Source organism: Patiria miniata, unplaced genomic scaffold (assembly GCF_015706575.1).
Source record: "Patiria miniata isolate m_02_andy unplaced genomic scaffold, ASM1570657v1 HiC_scaffold_25, whole genome shotgun sequence".
Classification (NCBI taxonomy): domain Eukaryota; kingdom Metazoa; phylum Echinodermata; class Asteroidea; order Valvatida; family Asterinidae; genus Patiria; species Patiria miniata.
In genome coordinates this window covers 15389181-15406965 of record NW_024037064.1, presented here as the reverse complement: position 1 = coordinate 15406965, position 17785 = coordinate 15389181, and the positions used below count along the sequence as shown (strand labels likewise).

General features: G+C 38.2%; 1 protein-coding gene across 1 annotated transcript; it reads left to right on the top strand.

Annotated features, from left to right (window-relative positions):
• The first annotated feature begins 3658 nt into the window (after positions 1-3658).
• On the top strand, positions 3659-14573 carry LOC119733126. Its single transcript, XM_038206702.1, has 12 exons — positions 3659-4013; positions 4354-4497; positions 4712-4835; positions 6324-6517; positions 7504-7654; positions 8274-8351; positions 8877-9038; positions 9611-9682; positions 10255-10326; positions 10844-10915; positions 13022-13087; positions 14419-14573. The coding sequence occupies exons 2-12, from the start codon at positions 4372-4374 to the stop codon at positions 14571-14573; spliced, it is 1272 nt and encodes a 423-aa protein (XP_038062630.1). The 5' UTR covers positions 3659-4013; positions 4354-4371.
• The last annotated feature ends 3212 nt before the right edge of the window (positions 14574-17785 follow it).

Here is a 17785-nt window from a genome sequence, read left to right as displayed (position 1 = left end):
TTCGTTCATGGTTCGTTATTTGCCAAAGTATAGAAAGTTTGGCCATTAGGCCCTATGATAAGCGCTTAGCAGGGGCGGATCTGGGGCGTGGGGGTCAACCCCCCCCCCCCCCCCCCTTCCATACAAAAAAAATGCAACTAAGGCCAAAAAAAAATATTCGGTCTCTGGTCAGACCAAAGTTCCGGAATTGACGCGGCCACGCGGCTTTTTTTTTTTATTTTGCTTTTTTTTTTTCTTCAAGCTTCGATTGTACAGACAAGGTGGGTACTATTTTGCTTTTTTGGTGTCCTCATGTACATTGGTGTCCTCCATAATTTGCCTTGGTGCTTTCGATCATTTGCCTTGGTGCAATTTCCCATTCCTTGGTGCTCTTTGGTAAAAATAATTGAGGAGGTGCGGAAATAGAGGGCGCTGTTGGAGCTACCGCGGAACATTTTGGGAAAAAAAGATCGACGCGCATGCTTAAAATCGACGCGCGCGCTGACCAGAGACCGACTTATTTTTTTTTTGGCCTAATAGAGAGAAAGAGAGACTTCAACTAGAGAGGAAAGGGAGGGATGGACAAAATTAATAGGGAAGTTCACGTTAGACCGTAGCCTGCTATGATTAGTTGCACATAAGACTAAAAATTAAAAAGCGCCAGGACAGAAGAAAATGAGAGACAACGCTCGCGCGACCGGGAGGGGGATCGACGAGCGAGACGGGGTGGGCACGCGCGACGAGAAGAAAATGCACCCAAACCTATCGACCAGGGCGACACCCCCCCCCCCCCCTCCTTCAGCCCTCACGTGTTTCGTCCCAAACATATAACAGTTTGATGTTATTGCTCAGGATAGCCGATTCAATGACTCCAAACTCCGAGTCGATGATATTTTGTTTAGGATAATCTTTGCCCCCCCCCCCAAAAGAAAATGGTTAGATGGATACTCGACTGAGAGTGCACCACAGAGCATGTAAAATCTAAAATTGTCACGAACTTGTCACAACTATAAAAATTAATATACATGTTACCAAATATTAATTTTAATATCCTCCTGTTTCCGTTCAAGAATCACTTTACGAAAGGACTGTTTACTGCCGAAGGCTTCTGTTCTGTTATTTCGTCGCGCGCCGGGGTTTGACAGAGCACTCACGCCTGTATGGCCGGCTGTATGCATAGTAATGACTGCCATACATTTACTATGTAAGAAAATAATGAATAAACAAATTAATAAATATATGAATAAATAAATAAATAGAATAAACACCGACTAAAAGGATGCCTGGTGACTTATAGGCCTAAGCATCAGTAACGAGAAACGCACAGACACTACGATAAACTCGCAACAGTCTAGTCTGATTCGTTATCGACAGTGAAAGCTTTTATCGTGACACCTGGAGAACTGATACGGGAAACATTAATCTCTTCGATGTAGCATGCCTTTCAAACCGTTTAGATAACAGAATTAAGGCTAGTTAGTTCATTAAGTAATGATTTTGGATGACAACGAAGTGTAAATTTGACAGAAACAGTAAAAAGACTTGCACAAGTTTGCTGTTACAGGGCGCCCTCTCGCACTGTGTTGTTAGAAAATAATTCACGCACAATTATTTTAATGCGATAAAAATATCAATTAAATATATCCTCTACTTTTTTTTCAGTATAATTGAGTTTATTTAACGGAGAAAATACCAGAGAAAACATAAGCGTTACAAACAAGTTTGATTTAATTACTTCATTTTTGGAAGAAAATTCCCCTCTGACGGAAACGAATCATGTTCCTATTGTGTCTTCCGAGTCTAGTTTCTCTTATCTGTGGCCTCAGTTCCAAATTATAGGTAAGGTGGATCGGAGATGTTTGCCAAGGATAAAAAGATGAATCGCCATGTCAAACGTTGATATTGAGTTGTTGTAATATTGGTACTTAGCTCGCAATAATTAACTAATGACTTATAAACAAATGTTTTTCGAATACGATGCCAAATTCATAATTTGCACCGCGCCGGGGACGCGTACGTCCGTCTTTATTATCTTATCTATACTTCATTTTCTTACTCGTAAACCGTGTAAAATCACGTCACGGGGTAATGTCTATTGTTAATGCTTAAGTTTTAGCCAAAAATGGCACTTTATGCAAAACAGGCATTGTGTTCAATTGGATAGGAAACTGTAATCGCACGCCGCCCCTAAAGCTTTCATAAACATTTACCGCCCACAGTATGTAAACTATAATATGTAAATTTTGCAGTCGGATAAAATCATGATCTCATTGTAAGCGAGTTTAACTTTTAAGTGCCTTTTCTCACATGTTAAATGTGTTATTGGTGAAACCCTTTCTTATAACTTATTGGCTGTTCATTTTCACGTCCAATACGCGTAGGCCCCATATACTATTGTCTGACAATGACCAGCAGGAATTGCGACGGTGAACAGTGTCAATGGAAAATTGTTGTATAGCACACACTCCCCCCCCCCCCCCCCCCCCACATGTGTCTACGTTGGAAAAAAAACATGTCCACCTCTCAGAACAGATGAAACTTGGGCACCCCGCCCTCATGACCCTACTCGCCCCCCCCCCCTTTCCTGGTATGAGAATCACGACTGCGTCACTGGTCACTTTGTGTCTTTTTGTTCGACTTCATATAAGCAAAAATACAGACTACAGGAACTTAACAACTGAAATTTTTATTAGGTATAAATGTTGTTTAAATTTTGTATATTCAGAGAAAGCTGTATTGAATTACTATTTCATGTTAATCAGCATCCAGGACACGTTTCATTCAGCCATTGAAACTACTTGATGTCACAAACCGTACCAACGGTACCCATTCTCGGATTTGCCGAATTACTTCACTTAAAGAAAAAAACCCGGCATTTTTGGAAACAATGTTTTATTGTTTTCTTCGAAATGACACAGCATACCTGAAAGAAGCATGAATAGCCTGTGGCGACCGATTCAGTTGGATAGAATTATTGGAAATTGGCATTTAATGTATTAAGCTGGATCCGTACTCATTTTAAGCCGGAGTACCAGTGAGAGTGAGAGCTTCATCTCTCACTACACCATGCAGTATGAAATTGTTATTGTTTAAAACCGGCAAATTTAGTGCCCTCATACCGTGCTGTCAATCAGTGTGACCGCTTTAAGTAGATTTTGTTTTTTATCAGTCACACCTCTGGCGAGTGGGCTCAAATTTTGAGTTAAGCAGAGTTTGAGTTAGAAAATGCATTTTCTTTGCATTAAATTTCCTTGTAGTAAATTCAAGTGCGGTTCTACGAGGGGGGGGGGGGGGCAAAAACAGAAGCATCTTTTGTCTCCCCCCCCCCCAAAAAAAAATCCATAAAAAATGGCAGTAGAAAATGTTAAAAGGTGATGTCACAAGCGAACGGCCTGCCTCCTAAAAAAATAGTCGGGAGAAGGATTGTCCGCTCCCCATCAAAAATATGAAACGAGCCACACCCACTCCCCTGCCCACCGAGTGATTTTCTGAGTGTCCGGAGAAAAAAAAAGTTCTACATTTCGGCATGCCTACCTGCAAAATTTCTGGATCCACGAACGAACAGCAGGTATAGTGTAATGTACTCTAATGACGTGCACAATCACATATGTGTCAATTTAACACCACCCCCCCCCCCCCCCGAAAAAAAATAAGGAAAACAAAATATTTTTTAAGAAACGTATGATCAAACAGAATCGTGGTAGCAGGTTTTTGCTAAAGTTAGCATAATTTTGAAATGCAAATCTGGCCACCTTGGTCACGTGACAGGAAACTTTTTTTTCATCACCAGAACCATGCTGCGCAGCGCCGCGCCGCAGCCGGGCCACGGGCAACGGCCACCTGGCCGGCGGCGCGGTACCAACATACAGTACAGCTCAGCTCATCACGCGCGGCCGGTGCTGGCATATCGTATTCTGAACATCGAAGTACACCTCTCATCAAGACCGTGTACTTGACTTGTTGCAGTCTTGGCGAAGCAATTCGCATAAAGTTTTACGAGAAAAAAAAGGAGCAGCCTTCAAGACGACACGGAGGTATGTATCCAGCCATGGTGACATTTAAGGGAACTTTAATTCAAGAACACTCTGTATACTAAGCAAATCGGCAAACGTCGAACATGTATTTATGCCGATCTCAGCTGTTCAAGGTGACGGAGAGGTGTGGAGGTGCACCAGTTGTGAAGCTTAGACATTGGAGCTACTGCTTGATGTATATTCCTTGCTCTATGGACTGTGTAGTTGTGAACGGATTTTTGTTTTAATGCCCTCTATTTTGTGATTGAACAACATATAAGGAAGTTAGGAAAAAAAATGCAATTTTAATATTAATATATATGCTAACAAACTTATCAATGTTTTTTTCTGTGTTTTTCAGAAGTTTAAAAGTAGGCCCATGGAGCATCAGGAAAAACTTGACAGGCTCTGGGATGAGGGCATGACAAACTATGGGACAGCCGAGGCTAAAAGAAAGGTTGCATTGGCCATCGAAAGAACTGGTTTGACTGCGAAGCAAGTGAAGGTATCAATATTTTCATCCTTCTCAACCAATTGCGGTGTAGATTAATTTATGCCAGTGTTTCATTTATTAAGTCATCAAGTTTCCAAATTAAACAGAAGGTCTGTGTTGCCAAATATTTTTACAGCACAGAGCAAGAAGAAGTGCCACATGCATGACATGTTAACAGTTAGGCCTATTAAGTGTTTTTGAAACAATTAACTTTCTGTTTATATAGCGTTGGATAGACAATAAACGCAGGACAAACCATCGAAAGGATGGCAAGCAGAGGGTCTTACCCCTGCGCAAAAGAAGATGCAGTGGCTACAACATCTTCATGAAGAAGTTTATAGGCTCAAAAGGTAAGATTTGTCTACTTAATTGTTCTCTTTGTGATACATGTAGAAAGAAACAGCATATTAAAGTGAAACATGATTTTTTTTTTAGTCCCCCAGAACCAGGAGTTAAGTTGGTATGGTTGTTTATCCTTGTGACCTTGTTCCCACTGAAGAAACATCTAGGCCTATATATTTCCTGTTTATTCAGTAGCAGGGTTCATTATTGGCCACTCTTAAAATGCAACATGTAATGTCACAATGGCCACTATATCCACATTGTTGATATTAATTAGTAAATTGCCAACAGGTCACTTTTCAAATACTTTCTGGTATGTAAAAATCATGTACTTTAATCAGTCTTTTTTTCTTCTAGTTATTAAATAACAAAATGGGGATATATAAATCAATCAGCATTTTACAAGAACACACACTGCATACATGTGTGTAACCGGTAAAACATTTTAAATTACGTTTTTGGCACCCTTTTATTGTTTTCCATCTTTTCTAAAAGTCTGTCCTGAATATTTTTTAACAACTATTTCATAATAGAATACTCCATGGAATTAGTTTTTAATCCATTTAAATTTGTTTTATTTCTTGAGCTTAATTGTCCAAGTATCAGTAATGTAGTTGGTTTTTGTTTTGGTTGGTTTCATTGTTGGATCATCCTAGGACGTACCTCTTGTGGAAAATAATAGATACTTTGGGCTCTCAGTGTGTTATCCACATTCCAATCCCCTGCTAAAACAATTACCTGATCCATATCCACTGGCACAGTCATTCATGGGTTTTTCTCTACACTGTGTCCCTTTTCTATCAGCCTCATGTTATTCATTATCCTCGTGTGGTTTGCCCAGGAATGTCAAGCACTGCAATCCTAAACCAGGCCTGTGATTATAAATTTTGTTTTAGCCACTGACCTTGCAGAACTCATGTCTCTTTCTTCTTATATTTTGTTGTCCTGTGGTACAACTGCCCATGAAAAAAACCCACAGTATTCAATATAAACATGAACCTGCAAATGCACATAAAAACGGTTCCTCAACTATATTTCTGTATGTGATGGGTCTGTTGGTTGGGGGCTTTTTGGCAGCTTAAAATAACATAAGGCGAAGTAAAAAAAAAAACATGTTTAGCGTCCCCGCCCGCTTCCTTTTTAGAGGCCGCCTCCTTTTTTTTTTTTTTTTTTTTTAAGACAAAAATTGATAAATTTTAACGATCTCTGACGAAAGAAATCGTATTTTTAGACTTTTATACCGTGTATAAAGCTGTGGAAATAGTCAATGAGTCCAAGTGGCGGCCATTTTGAAAAAAGCTGGTAACCATCTTGAAAAATAGCCCGGCCGCGTTGTCTTGAAAAATGTGTCGGGCGGCCATTTTGAAAAAAAAAAAAAAAAAGGGCCTCCTCCTTCCTTTTTGTCAAAGAGGCAGGGCGCTAAACATGTTTTCTTTTTTTATTTTGCCTAATGCATAATAATTATTTTATAACCACCATTCTATTTGCTTATAAAGGTGCCACGGCTCTTAACAGGGCACAGATGATGCAGCAAGGTGTGCAGGAGTGGCGGGGGTTGGATGAGGAAAATCGAATGCTCTACAACAAAGAGGCTGACAATCAGAATCAGTTACCCCAGCAAACCACAACCCTTGGAGAATCAGGGTTTCGAAGCTTTGCCAACAATCTTGGCCATGAAGTTTCTAACATGGTGAGATTAAAAATGGTGTTTATGTAATGCAATTCACATTTTAAATTTTACTGTAACTAAGTGATGAAAGAATACAACTTGAAAGGAATCATGCAGTAATGCAGTACACAAAATAAGATAGATGATACTATTGATAGCACCGACTCATTTTTGCCTTTTAAAATACATGATATTTTGTACTAGGATTTCATTGCTTATCATCTTTCCCGCTGTAATTTCTGGTTAATCCATGGCAGACAACAATAAGAAAACAATTCAAGAAATATTGTTTCGATTCTGGATATAAACAAATTTTACAGTAGATAATATATTCATTACATGTACAAGGCCAAAACATAATAGTTCTGCTTCGGGTTACATGCATTCGAAAAGAGGGTAGGTGGGTAGAGATTTTTTTCCCTTTTTTTTGGACGATTATATGGCGGCGTCTGCCTGTATATAGGCCAGGGTAAAAGGTAGTTATTGATGGTTTTAGTTGTTGTTTTGTTTCATTTTTGTCCATAAAAAGATGGGCTGTCAGAATAGGGTAGGTAGGCAAACCGAGAAGCAGAAGTACTTTTTTTGGGACCTTATATGTGTGCATTTATGTCAGCAAGTATCAAGATAACCTAAAAGTCAACTAGTCAGTCAACTGAAACTTATCCCTTCCTACAGGTGGTTGTCATTCGATCAGTAACAAACTCCCTCAGGGAAAAATCTTGACATACATATCTTAGAAAGATTGAAATTTTGTTTAATCCAAGCACTGACCAAAAAAAAAACCAAAAACAAAAAACAAAAAAACCACCAAAACTTAAGAATTATAAGTTCAATATATTGTGTAGTCTTATCAGAGGGGATCCACGACACTCTTTTTATTTCACAATTTCATATTATTGTGTCTTTCAAAGGTTACTTCTGTGTACTAGATTGCTCACTTGTGTTTTAACAGAGCACTCATTTTGTCTTCAAATTTGTTGCTTATTTTGTTGGACATTTATTCGCAGTGTGCAAGAGTTGATGGCTTGGACTGGGTACTGGTGTGCACTAGTGCATCTTTAGGGATCTCTACAGTGCATGGCAGTGATGTTGGTGTCGATCTTGCCACTTCCACAAATTTTGCGTCCAAATTTTGTGCTTCCAGTGGATTTAGTGGAGGTGTGTATTGTAAAGTTTGAGTAAACGTACATCTAACAGGGGTCTTCAACCAAACATCAATCAAACTATAACTAAGGAAACATCATGTCTATATTATTAATAAAGATCCTTTCAAAATGTTGACACCTTGAAATTGATTAAGTCATGTATAATGCTGGGGAAAAAATCATTGCAAAAAAATGTTTTTGATCTCAAAATGAATACAACTTGATACACCAATGAATGCTGTCCCACTCATCTGGGGAAAAAATACTGGAATTAATCTATGCCATCAGAAGTTATGCATGTTTTAATACAAGATTTGATACCTGTCCATTGATGCCATTGGAAGCTATTAAGCTGAGTGAGATTTAGACATTACACACAAGTTAAATGCAAATGGGATTGCTAAACAAATAGCAATGTACATGTACGTATTCCTTCGTTACTTTTATGAACATTCGTGATTTTGTTTTACAAATGATATAAAAAAGGATGATATATCCCCAAAAAATGGTTCATGAAACCTTACTTTTTAACTGACATTAGAGGAGATATAACATTGCAACACAAAAAGGGAGTTACATGTATATATTTTCATCATGTTGATGGTCTCCTTTCAATTTGTTCTAACACCTAGTTAACAAGTCCAGCACCGTTACTGAAGACATATCACAGCTCAGGGTTAAAGTGCAGCAGCTCTTCAATCAGAAATACAGTAAGTTGGAATGTGGAAAACAAGTGGGGAGTGGACTGGCTAACTGCAATTTTTGTCGTATTACACGACATTTTAAATATAGACCACACACGGGTACTATATGTGCCACATTTGGTGGTAAAAGAGTATATTTCGATTAAGCCCCCCAAAAAATCTCCAGTTTCTGGTATGGAACTTGCCCAAAAAGACGCACGGCAACGCGTTTTTTTTTTTTTTTACCTGTTTTTTTTTGCTTTAAATGTCGGCTGATGACTGCAAATGGTGCCAGACTTAACTTAGTGCAAAAATATGGGAGTCCAGAGAGGCCACATGTTAACAATTATTCTCCATCATAACCCCATCTAAAAACATGTTAAAATTGTGCAGCAGCAGGATTCCAGTTAAACCAGTGAGTTTGGCGGTTTTGAGACATCATCTTTCATAGACAAAAAAACTTTTTTATTTTGCCGAAGCGCATGGCTACGGCGACTTTTTTTTTGGCCTTATATTATATTGACAAAAAAAATGTTTTCTTTAATACTACAGGGGATGCAACATTGGGCAAAAAGAGCCAGATGAGCTACAAACTGCTGGAGGCTGGGCAGATAGAATGCACAGGGCTGCCGATGCCCTTGAAGAGGCCTGGGGCCTATGGGAGAGAGGCCCTCAAAAAAATCATTGAGGCAGAACCATCTATCAAATTCACAGGTGAAAACACATCTCTATCTTTAGATGCACTTTCATCATGCTTGTTTGTGAAGCTCATTTCCAAAATATCCCATACTTGCTGACCGAAAGCTAAATAACCAGTTCTTCAGTAAAAACGTCATACATGTGCGCACACTTCCGATTGCTACAATTACATGAACACTCAAGTTGCGTTAACTTCCAGTTCCAATGCTACTTAACAACGTGAAGTGGGCATGATTTATACTGAGGTGACATCACACGAATGAACCAGATAGAACTTGTCTTGTTTTAGTGCATGTAACATAGGTGAATGTGCAATGCAATTGCAATACATTTAAGCAGTGAACCCCCCCCCCCCCCTCGAGGTTGTCAGTTTTAATTATTAGTCCCAAGATTTGATTCTGGTGATACATGAACTAAGTGTCCTATTTTCGAAAAGTGAGGCCCCCCCCCCCTCCTGCCAAATCCTGTGTGCCCCACTGCATTTATGCACATTTACATTGTAATGTGCTTCAACCCGAAATGTGCTTCAAATGAAAACAATCACTGAATAATCAAATCTTTACATCTTTGTTCTTTTTTAATACTAGTGTCTGCCCAGCCTCCCTCCACGTTGGATGATGGCCCATCTGGCCAGCTTAATGCTCAACCAACAAACAGCAGTAAGTAGGCCTATGTTTTTGTGACGTGGAATATTTCTTTGAGCTCATACAGTGCATATCAGCAAAAGGATTGTGGATACTATGTGATTATTTTTTCATTAAACTCCAAGTACTTTGAAAGTCCATTTTTGGAGCAATGGTCAACTTTTGATCTAAACCAAATGTTGCAGAAGTGGCCAAACTGAGAGTAAGTGAAATGCGTTGAACAGAGGATTTTGTTCAATGTTGTCGACTTGAGTTGCTGCATTTGAATTGAGTTTAACAGTCAAGCCTTCATTTGCTTTGTTCTTAGTCCTGAATTTGAGAGTACATGCAAGGACATTTGAATTGCTCTTTAATGTTGGATTATTGACAATTACACTCATGTAAATAATAAAACAGATCCGTTTAGGTTGAAGCAAAACACATCCAATTCTTGCTGACTACAGGCTCATATAGAATCGTGAATGAATGAGCCCTGCCAATCAGCACGTGCTTGACCACAAAATGGACTTGTGGTACGAATTTGTCTTGTGTAAAAGTGTTACACTGAATAATCAAATCTTTACATCTTTGCTATTTTTTAATACTAGTGTCTGCCCAGCCTCCCTCCACATTGGATGATGGCCCATCTGGCCAGCTTAATGCTCAACCAACAAAAAGCAGTAAGTAGGCCTTTGTTTTTGTGATGTGTAAAACATTACTCCAGCTCAGTGCATATCAGCAAAAGGATTGTGGATACTGTGTGTGGTTTTTGTCTTTTTAGTAAACTCCAAGTACTTTGAAAGTTCATTTTTGGAGAAATGGTCAACTTTTGATCTAAACCAAATGTTGCAGAAGTGGCCAAACTGAGAGTAAATGAAATGCGTTGAACGGATGATTTTGTTCAATGTTGTCGACTTGAGTTGCTGCATTTGAATTGAGTTTAACAGTCAAGCCTTCATTTGCTTTGTTCTTAGTCCTGAATTTGAGAGTACATGCAAGGACATTTGAATTGCTCTTTAATGTTGGATTATTGACAATTACACTCATGTAAATAATAAAACAGATCCGTTTAGGTTGAAGCAAAACACATCCAATTCTTGCTGGCCACAAAATGGACTTGTGGAACGAATTTGTCTTGTGTAAAAGTGTTGCACTGAATAATCAAATCTTTACATCTTTGTTCTTTTTTAATACTAGTGTCTGCCCAGCCTCCCTCCACATTGGATGATGGCCCATCTGGCCAGCTTAATGCTCAACCAACAAACAGCAGTAAGTAGGCCTATGTTTTTGTGATACATGTGTAAAACATTCCAGAGTTGTAATGACTCGACTCAAGTCCGACTCGAGTCACAATTTTTGGTGACTCGACCCGACTCGAGTCCCTAAGGGTAAATGACTTGACTCGACTCGAGTCACTGCGAGCAAATGACTCGACTCGACTCGAGTCCCTCCTCAGAATGACTCGACTCGACTCGAGCGAAGGCTAATAGACTCGAATCCCAAAAATAAAAGCACAACTTTGTGAAAAGTATTTGCAATGACTTACGATGCAAAATTGATGCTCACTTCGCTTTGCGAAGAGCAGTCATGTATAAATATACGTGTCACAGACTCCCACCTCATGGTTCTAGAACGCACAAAATACTATCCAGGAACCAGATTTTTTAACACATTTTCTTATTCGCTGTTTCATCATTGGCTTTAGGCGATTTCTTATGAAGTTCCTGGATTCGAACGCTGGCTAAACTTATGGCCTCCTTTTATAAATTTGGGTAATATAGTGTTCAAATATTCGTGACTCGAAATGACTCGAGCTAAATATTTGACTCGACTCGACTCGACTCAACCTTTGGACCTAATGACACGACTCGACTCGAGTCACTTCTTTAAAATGACTCGACTCGACTCGAGTCACTTCTTTAAAATGACTCGACTCGAGTCACTTCTTTAAAATGACTCGACTCGACTCGAGTCACAAAAATCAGTGACTCGTTACAACTCTGAAACATTTCTTCAGCTCAGTGCATATCAGCAAAAAGATTGTGGATAATATGTGTGGTTTTTATTTTTTTAGTAAACTCCAAGTACTTTGAAAGTCCATTTTTGGAGCAATGGTCAACTTTTGATCTAAACCAAATGTTGCAGAAGTGGCCAAACTGAGAGTAAGTGAAATGCGTTGAACGGATGATTTTGTTCAATGTTGTCGACTTGAGTTGCTGCATTTGAATTGAGTTTAACAGTCAAGCCTTCATTTGCTTTGTTCTTAGTCCTGAATTTGAGAGTACATGCAAGGACATTTGAATTGCTCTTTAATGTTGGATTATTGACAATTACACTCATGTAAATAATAAAACAGATCCGTTTAGGTTGAAGCAAAACACATCCAATTCTTGCTGACTACAGGCTCATATAGAATCGTGAATGAATGAGCCCTGCCAATCAGCACGTGCTTGACCACAAAATGGACTTGTGGTACGAATTTGTCTTGTGTAAAAGTGTTACACTGAATAATCAAATCTTTACATCTTTGCTATTTTTTAATACTAGTGTCTGCCCAGCCTCCCTCCACATTGGATGATGGCCCATCTGGCCAGCTTAATGCTCAACCAACAAAAAGCAGTAAGTAGGCCTTTTTTTTTGACATTATCACCAATTTTATGAAAGGGCCTATTTAGAGAGTTCCGCCACTTTTCATGGTGAAATCTGTTTTTGTTCCCACCTGTCTTGATTTGCAACCATAGCCTGACAAATGACACCACATAAACCACAATCGAAAAGTGGCGCAATTCTCCAAATAGACCCTTTCACAAAATTGGTCACTGCTCAGTCAACCGTGAATGTTATAACATGAGCAGGGTGTCATTTTAAAGAGGAGATTAACCCTAACAGAGGATATCTCCCTTTGATTCACATGTGCCCTACTTCTCTTCCAATTAGCAAAAAATATCTCTGTTTCGTTTTTTTATCCACCCTGTATAGTGAAACTCACAAAGCAAATACCCTGATGTACATGTTCATTTTCTAATTTGTGTTCAGATATGACATTTGAGGTGTTGTATCATAGATAAAATGATGTCAGAGAAGTGTCATTAGAAATTTACAATACATAATAAGCTAAGACAGATTCCAATAGATTGACTTGTGATTTAATTGAGTTGTGAAAATTTGCCCTATCAATTACTTGATTGTATTTCCAGTAGTTTACCCCTCTTTTAACATAAGTTGTACCTCATTTTATTTCTTGTTTTTTTAATGTAATTTCCGTGGTATTTTATGTAATGCGCCTTCGATCATTTTTATGTAGATAAATTTTAATTTATTATTATTATTTTTATTATTACTTCGAGTTTGTCACAATTTTGTTGTCTCCAACAGATGTGCATGTAGAAACACCAAGTGACTTGACATTGCTTCAACACATGGTTGAGCAAAATGCCACAGGTATGCTTGCAATCCCGCTTTTTTATGTAATATATCTTGGGTTGGTTTGAAATTGCTTTGTGTTATACAGTACAAGTTGAATTGGAAAGTAATGGTTTTTAATATTACTGTCAACGTAAAAAGCTTACTGTAATGAACCACACGGGGTACTGTAGAACATTGCACAGTTGTTTGGATTGCAGATGATATAGAAACAAACTTTATAGGTGCATATTAAACATCTGATTAAGAACCGATTGAGCATTGCAAACATCAAAAAAGAAAAAGAATTACCTAATTATTATGGAACAAGTTGCTGGACTGTTAAAAAATGAGTCTAAAGCATCATGTACAATCATGGCACCTGGTGTGCTGACATTTTCAAGAAAAGTGGCATTTTTGTATCAATTTACAATGCTGTTCAGCCAACCCAGTTTTTTTTTTATTCGAATATTGCCCCCAATTTACCATTTATGTTTAGTCTGAATTTTGATGAACGGGTGTATGTTCATGTAAGTTGGTCTGGTCCCCTGACCTAGTTACAATTCCATAATGTCTATAAATTGCTCCAATTCAATTTCAGTGGGGTCCAGGAAGCAGACTACAAGAAAACAATGGTTTTTACTGGTTTTCTGGCATCTGCAAACACAAAACTTCAAATAAGTCAGTGTAACAATAAAATAGTAACCCCAAATCTATCCATTTCTGAAAAATTACACCCAGAGCAAATGTTGTTTATAAAACTGTATGCATTTCTTTTAAAGGGAATGTACATCATTGGCTTTTGCTATAATTATCAGAAATTGACTATTTGAGAGGTTAGTATAATAGATCAAATATTGTTAAACTTACATGTTTGAAATTTTGCGTCCGAAAATGCTGGAAAAAACCAAGAAACACAAAAGTGTTCAAGTAGTCTGGTTCCCTGACTCAACTAAAGATGAAATGGATCAATTTATAGATGCTGGAAAATTGTAATGTAAGGAAACCAGTCTAGCTGGCCTGCATCCGTTCATAAACATGTAACCAATAGCAAACATAATTTTGACTGAAAAAAAAAGTAGTGGAAAAATAGTTAGGTTTTTCCAACGGTAGTCGGCCAACCACCGTTGGAAATGATACAAAAATACCACTTTTCCGGAAAATGACTTCACACCTGGTGCCATAATTTTACAGGATGCTTAAGACTGTCATTTACCAACATCCTAGTACACATGTAAGGTATGTCGTAAGAATTTGGTAGTTTTGTTTTTCGATGTTTGCAAATGTTGTATATTCCCTTTAATCATAAGCCAAACATAAAATGGCGGCTCTTCATGTGCAACTCTTTTCTTTCCCCTTTTAATACACAGATTCAGATGAATATGAAGTGGAGTGTTTGACGGAAAGAAAAAAACTAAGTGGCAAAATATACTACCTAGTAAAATGGAAGGGTTTTACTGAGCAGACATGGGAACCAGCAGGCAATGTCTCATACCAGCTGCGTAGCAACTTTAGTAAGAAATAGAAACGATAAAGGGGGGGGGGGGGGCCAAGACAATGTATTTTCAGTGATACTTCCTTTCTTTCATTTAAATTTTAAAACCTTTTCCCCCATTTGAATTGAATTGTTAACTGGAGCTACCATTATTTTTTCTTGATAAAAAGAGAACTTGATCCATGTCATAATTATCGTTTAAGAAGTCTTTCACTTCTAGAGATTGCTCATTGACACAAATTCACCAAACTTCAGAAAATGTTAGTCAGTCTAAGTCCAAAAAGAAAAAAAAAAAGGTTTTGGATCATATGGTGCTTGTAGCTTGTGCAGTGTAAAACAAATAATAACAAAAATATTAAATAAATAAAATGCAACGAAAAGTAATAAGTGCCCCTAAATGCTAAATTGCTTTTCTTTTATGTTCAATGACATACAGGTGTAATGTAATCTGTACCTCTGGCGATATTAAATATACCTTCTATGAAATACTAATAAAAGAACAGCTGCAACTGCTACGCAGCTGGTATGAGACATTGCATGCTGGTTCCAATGCATGCCATGTTTGAACAACAGTACAGTCTGAGCTAGGTGCATTCCGATCACGAGCCGCATGGGCATCAGTGTGCATTCGCCACATCTTCATGTATACATGTACATCTCAATTGGAGATGCCTGGTGATGTAGGCTGACATTCATGTTCTTCATATGGGAGAAATGCACCTAGGCACCAGCTGCATTTCTACATATCTGTTGTTTATTTTATCATTTGTAATTTTATCATTTGTAATTTGTACTATTTTTCTCTCTTTATTGGTATTATGTTTTTTTCTGAGTAAATTGGATTTATTGTGTTTCAGCGCCTTGACTACCTTAATACATGTGTAGGTATGGCGCTTCAGATCCGTCAGAATAACTTACGTGCTGAAATATAGCAGTTTTTTTCACCGAACATTGGGCCTCCATAAAACTGTAAAAATGGGGGGGGGGGGGGGGGGGGGGGGAAGCTGGTTGTCAACACAAATAATCAATTCAAAATCGAAGGGGGGGGGGGGGGGGCTGGTGCAATATTTTGAATTAAAGGTGCTGTTGAAAACATACGATCATGCACACTGTATCACTTAATAGTGTACACTTTAATACATTAATTTTTAGTATCAGAGCGAGGGGGGTGGGTTCCAAATTTTTGTCACTATAATTATACAAATTAGGTTCTTTTTGAGTCGGGGGGGGGGGGGATTGATCCCCAAACAACCACCCCCCCCCCGGATCCGTGCTTAGTGTGGGTCAGGTTCATGAAATATAACTGATTTGTAATGGATTATGCAAAGCTTCATCAAATTATTGATATCAACGTAGTTTAGTCACTTACTATGAATGTCCTGTATACATGTTTTCCAGAACCTTTTTTTCTTCAAAATTAAATGTATTTGAAAATATTATTGCAACATAAAGCCGTTATTTGTTTACTTGTTTGTATGTATGTTATTTTTCCAGCTTTTATCTGATCTACATGTAGGTGTTACTCATGTGAAAAAGGCAAACATTAAACAGTTTGAAAAGTTTCATCATCAAATTATTAAAATAACGTAGTTGAGTCATTTAAATGAATGTACATGTACATGTATACATGTTTTTCCAAAACCTTTCTTTTTTTCATAAATTAAACATGTTTGAAAATACTATTGCAACTTATTGCACTTGCATTATGTTTTCACTTGTTTTTTTTTGTATTTTTGTCACTTTTATCTGATATACAGTGTATGTATGTATGTATGCCTAAATAAATAAACACAACCATAATTGAATCCTATAAAAATGGGCAGTTTTTGTTATTCTTTTGCTATTTGTGCAAGAACCAATTTCGGGGTTGTGTGTATTGCCTGGAGAATGGCGTTTTTACCTACATACAATTACGTGGCCGTACGTAGCTAGTGTAGGCCTGTAATGGTAATAAAACTGGGCTAGTATTACATTAGTCTTGACCAAGGCTATCAGCTTGTTCCCATACGAGCTTGTTCCGGCTACCGCACACCGCGCGCACCGCGACACACTAGTATACTGTTAGCCTCAATGACCCTTGCGTGTGCTTTGTGTGCATGTATGTACCTCCCACACACATTTCCGCAAACAGCCGTACAGTAAGTCGAGGCGGAGGATAGCCTTGACGCAACTGTGTAGGCCCAATATGATAATTAGTACGCGCTATGGTAAACAGTCTTCTCTCATGGTACGACATACAATTCGTAAGTACGTGTGAAATACATATGTCGTACGTATAAGATATATGTTGCACATGGTACGAATTCAGAGAGAGATTTTTTTTACCATGCCCCTGTATGACAGTTTCGTATCCATCCCAAAGTCAATATTAAATAGCTTGTTTCTTGCAGTTAATTCATACGGGTGTGACATGACTTATAGATATGAGTTTTCCTGCATGATTCGATGAAATGAATACAATTTGACCTGGGTCTGAATTGACCTGTTCCCTACATTCGCTGTCGGCAGAATGTCACGGGGTAGCAGCGTGATAATGTACGCTGTTACACCGACAATAAATGTCGGCAGCTACATGTATGACTGTCCCATTCGCAATACATTGGAAATATATCATCATTTTGAACAAGTGTTCATTCATGTAGCGGCATATTTCATTTGTTTGGAATGAAACTGGAGAAATGGTTTAAAATGGGATTGAAAATTGAAATACCTGGACATTTATTTTTGAGTGAACATTCGTGGCGTATACAGTAATTTGCAGGCTACATGAAAAAAAGGCATGAATATGTATGTCGCGGGTCCAAGTTTACGGGCTTTGATTGGATATTGTGTAATATATGCGCATCAGAAATATTCATTGTATCCTCATCATTTTAGGGGGTCTGACGATACATGATGTATGCTTTAAAAAGGTAATTTTTTAGTAGAACAAAACAACCTTGCCTCTAATTTGATCAAACCTAAACAGGCACCCTACACTACACAATTGCCCTAACAAACATGATGCAGTAGGCCTACTGCATTGAAATTATAAAGGCAACAGGACAACTTGTAGTCGTACTTGAACCAACTCGTCGTACGCAAGACAAGCGAGACAACTCTTACGTCTGTACGTGAACTAGCCCCATAAATGTGGCCTAGTATTTACTGGACTGCCTCCGTAAACATAGGCCACACATCCACATGTACAAAACGTGTCGACTTTGCCAAATTTTGATTTTCACATTTAGACTTACTTTGTA